General features: G+C 56.5%; 1 protein-coding gene across 1 annotated transcript; it reads left to right on the forward strand.

The window, feature by feature from the left end:
- The first annotated feature begins 822 nt into the window (after positions 1-822).
- Positions 823-3697, forward strand: LOC125918258 (homeobox protein Hox-A3-like). The gene is given in 4 exon segments (XM_049624277.1): positions 823-1197; positions 1199-1463; positions 2853-3133; positions 3135-3697. Coding segments are annotated over 4 exon segments (1326 nt in total). The 5' UTR covers positions 823-936; the 3' UTR covers positions 3654-3697.
- Positions 3698-4159: the final 462 nt, after the last annotated feature.

Genomic DNA, 4159 nt, shown 5'->3' on the forward strand with positions numbered 1-4159 from the left:
AGGGAGAGGAAAGGAGAAAAGAACTGTCCAGGATTTGAGTTTGACTTGCTGGAGCAAGTGTTGTTGTTGGTCCTTTCCCACGCAGGATGTCCCCTCCAAAGTTTTTTCTCTTCCCTTCTTGGCTACAAGGGGCTCATTTGGAGGAGGTAGGTCATATCCCCTGCCCAAGGGTAGATTAACTGCCCAACAAGCTCAGCTTCTGAAATCCAGCGGGGTAGTAGGGCAATTGCCTGAAAATGTTTTGTGCATACCTGTCTTGGGTGCTGAAAGATCCAAGAAGGGGCTCGATGGGAAGTCACCCCGCATCAGGGCTCTTTTGCCAAATATTAGTCCTAAAGCGAGGATTGGAGAACAAATTGGCAACCTAAGCTCTCCTTTGCCTCCTTGCCCCCTTACCCATGATCCTGAGAGGGAAGGAGTCGCAGGGCTCGCTGGACAAGGCCAAAGAGCAGAGACGAAGGGACACCCCAAGTTTCTTCTCTCCTGGAAAAGAAGAATCCCAGCCCTGTTCCTTTCTAGCCCATCAACCTTTCTTCTTTAGGACTCCGGTTCTGGAGTCCCGGCTTCCAGCCCTCACTTACTCTCCTCCTCTCTCCCCGGAAAACCCCCTAACTCCAGACGCAAGTTAAGCAAATATTTGTAGCTGCCAGTAAATTCCAGCGGCTTTTTATAGCGCGGCTCTCTGCGCCCGGGGCCAAGTCGTGCTGCTAAATATTGCTGACCACTTTTTCTTTTATGGCTTTCATGTCACTTAGCTATTGAGAGTAAGATGGATTTGCGCGGAGCCCTCACCGCGCTGCGATTCTCGCCCCCCAGGTCTGCGCGGGGCAGCCATTGGCGGCGGAGTATCACGTGACCGCGGGGGCGTGCCAATGTGCGCCCTCAAGGGTGTCAAGCCCCTGTCAGAGTGTGCGATCAAGATTGTGAGACAACGCGATGCAAAAAGCGACCTACTACGACAGTTCGGCGATCTACGGTGGCTACCCCTACCAGGCAGCCAACGGGTTCGCTTATAATGCCAATCAGCAGCCGTATCCGGCGTCCTCGGCACTGGGCACTGATGGCGAGTACCACCGACCTGCCTGTTCACTCCAGTCGCCCGCCAGCGCCGGGGGCCACCCCAAGGCGCACGAGCTGAGCGAGGCGTGTCTGCGCACCCTGAGTGGCCCACCCAGCCAACCCCCAGGCCTCGGCGAGCCCCCCCCGGGCCCCCCCGCCCCCCCAGGCCGCGCCCCCTGCTCCACAGCAGCCTCAACCCCCGCCACAGCCCCCAGCACCCGCTCCTGCCGCGCCCCCGCCCCCCTCTTCAGTTTCCCCACCTCAGAATGCCAGCAGCAACCCCACGCCTGCCAGCGCAGCCAAGAGCCCCCTACTCAACTCACCCACCGTGGCCAAACAAATCTTCCCCTGGATGAAAGAGTCTCGGCAAAACACAAAGCAGAAAACCAGCGGCTCCAGCTCAGGTAAAGCCGTACCTTCTAGAGGAGGGGTCCCCTGGCCTGGCTCCCGGCTCCCCAGGCTACCTCCAGTCACAGTCTGGGAGCGCTGGAACATTTTCAAGAACTAACAGCTCCTTCTCCTTCAACTAGGGGGGTGACAGGACTCTGTGTCCAGGAAACCCCCAGACAGACCTGATGAGAGTCTCTCTTGACTTCCTCAAGAGCAAGTGGGGCCTAGTGAGTTTGGAACCCCTTCTTGTTACACTCTAGGAGTTAGGACCTTTGGGCATAGCAAACCTGAGCTCCACACTCTCTTTTTAGCATAACTCCTTTCTAGTGGAACAGTGACATCCATCCCACACTGAAATGTGGTAGAATAAAAGCAGGCCTAGTCACCATCCAAGTCAGAATCAATGCTTTGCCTATAAACAGAGCCTATTTTTAATTTTTGCTCCAGTAGATGGAGTGGCTGCCTTACCTCTGGGAAGGCCCTACTCAGATTTAGTACAATGAAGGCAGCCAGGGATCTCCTGGGGGTGGGGATTTGGACTTGTCATGCTAATAGGAACCACTTGGGCCTACCAGAAACTAGACTAGAGGACAGGGCCTGGGTCTTAGGCTTCCCAGCATCTTGGTTACCTTTCCCCCTGCCTTCTCCAGTTCCCAGTACTCTGCTCTGAGCCTGAGCATCTGGGACCCTGCAGAACCAAGGTGGGGGTAGGGCGAAGGGGAGGATAGGAGGGTACAAGATTAGTGGATTAAATTGGGGAGGCAGCTTGATAACATGAAGAACGCTTTAAAGGGACCCCGCCAGGGGCCTGGGCCTCCCCACCAGAAATTGGTACTTTCAATGTGATCTCTTCCTTTGGGCACAGAAGGCCTTCCAGATTGGGGCTTCCACTCCACCTGTCTCCACTGGGTAGACCAAATAAGTGGCCAGTTGAGGCAACTGTGCAATCCTTCCATCAGACAGTGAAAGAGAGAAAGGTTTATTGAGTGTATAATAGGTGCCCCACATCCCAGTTACTGTGAAGGGAATGAAGATGGGAGACCTGCCCATAGGGAGCTTGTAGTCTGATAGGCCTGAATGACTACATGGTTCAGAAAGTGAATAGCTCCAGGAAGGAAATACAGATCAGGAAGGCAAACTGGGGGTTCTGCTTTCCTATCTCTTGCCCTTAGGGAAGCCTGTGATTTGCACCTTAACTGAATGAGGGGCTAGCTACCCAGCTGCTGGCACTATTTCCCCTCCAGGACAGAGGACAGCACCTAGTTCCTCCTCCCCCTTTCTGGGCCCTGACAGACCGAGGGATCTTGGGCCCTGGAGTGAGGAGGGGCCTGGCGGGTTCAGGGGCTAGGCGGGGCCTCGGGCAGCCCCTGACGCCACTCTTCCTCTCTCCTCTGTCCTCGCAGGGGAGAGCTGCGCTGGCGACAAGAGTCCGCCTGGGCAAGCGTCGTCCAAACGGGCGCGCACCGCCTACACGAGCGCGCAGCTGGTGGAGCTGGAGAAGGAATTCCACTTCAACCGCTACCTGTGCCGGCCGCGCCGGGTAGAGATGGCCAACCTGCTGAACCTCACAGAGCGCCAGATCAAGATCTGGTTCCAGAATCGCCGCATGAAGTACAAGAAGGATCAGAAGGGCAAGGGCATGCTGACGTCATCAGGGGGCCAGTCCCCAAGTCGTAGCCCGGTGCCCCCCCGGCGCGGGCGGCTATCTGAACTCTATGCATTCGCTGGTCAACAGCGTCCCATACGAGCCCCAGTCGCCCCCGCCTTTCTCCAAGCCTCCCCAGGGTGCCTATGGGCTGCCCCCCGCCTCCTACCCCGCACCCCTGCCAAGCTGCGCGCCCCCACCGCCCCCACAGAAGCGCTACACCGCGGCGGGGGCAGGGGGCACACCCGACTATGACCCGCACGCTCATGGCCTGCAGGGCAACGGCAGCTATGGGACCCCACACTTACAGGGAAGCCCCGTCTTCGTGGGGGGCAGCTATGTGGAGCCCATGAGCAACTCTGGGCCTGCCCTCTTTGGCCTAACTCACCTCCCCCACGCCGCCTCGGCAGCCATGGACTACGGGGGTGCTGGGCCACTGGGCAGCGGCCACCATCACGGGCCCGGGCCAGGGGAGCCGCACCCCACCTACACGGACCTTACCGCCCACCATCCTTCTCAGGGAAGAATTCAGGAAGCCCCCAAGCTCACCCACCTGTGATGGTGGGCTCGGGGCTGCGCGCCAGGAGAGTCCCCCCCCCCCCCGCCCCCACCTTTCTTCGTCGTTTCCCTGTTTTGTTTTGTTTTAAGATTCTTCCTGTCCTCTCTTTTCTGTTCTCCGCCCCTTCTACCTTCCCCTCCCCCTCGTTTTGTTTTCTTTGGTAACGCGTTTTTATAGTTTATGTGACGTAGCAATCTTGGTTGCTGGAATGGCTGTCAGTATCAGTAGCGATGTTTATCTCCTCCTACCCCCTCGCTCGGCCGCTGGCCCTGCACCCTTTACTTTCTCTACTCTTTGATCAGAAACAGGGTATATGAACAAATTTTCTAGCCGAGTTCTTCAATGTGAATTTGTTCGTACATTATGGCTCCCGAGGGGAAGCAATTACTTTTTTTTTTTTAACTTTTAGATTTTTTTTAAATTGCACTTCTTGTAAAGAGCGAGAAAAAAATCAAAGGCGCTTTGAAACAGGGGCTCCCTGTGCAAGGACGACTAAGTGTACGTCT

This window comes from Panthera uncia, unplaced genomic scaffold (assembly GCF_023721935.1).
Source record: "Panthera uncia isolate 11264 unplaced genomic scaffold, Puncia_PCG_1.0 HiC_scaffold_604, whole genome shotgun sequence".
Lineage (NCBI taxonomy): Eukaryota > Metazoa > Chordata > Mammalia > Carnivora > Felidae > Panthera > Panthera uncia.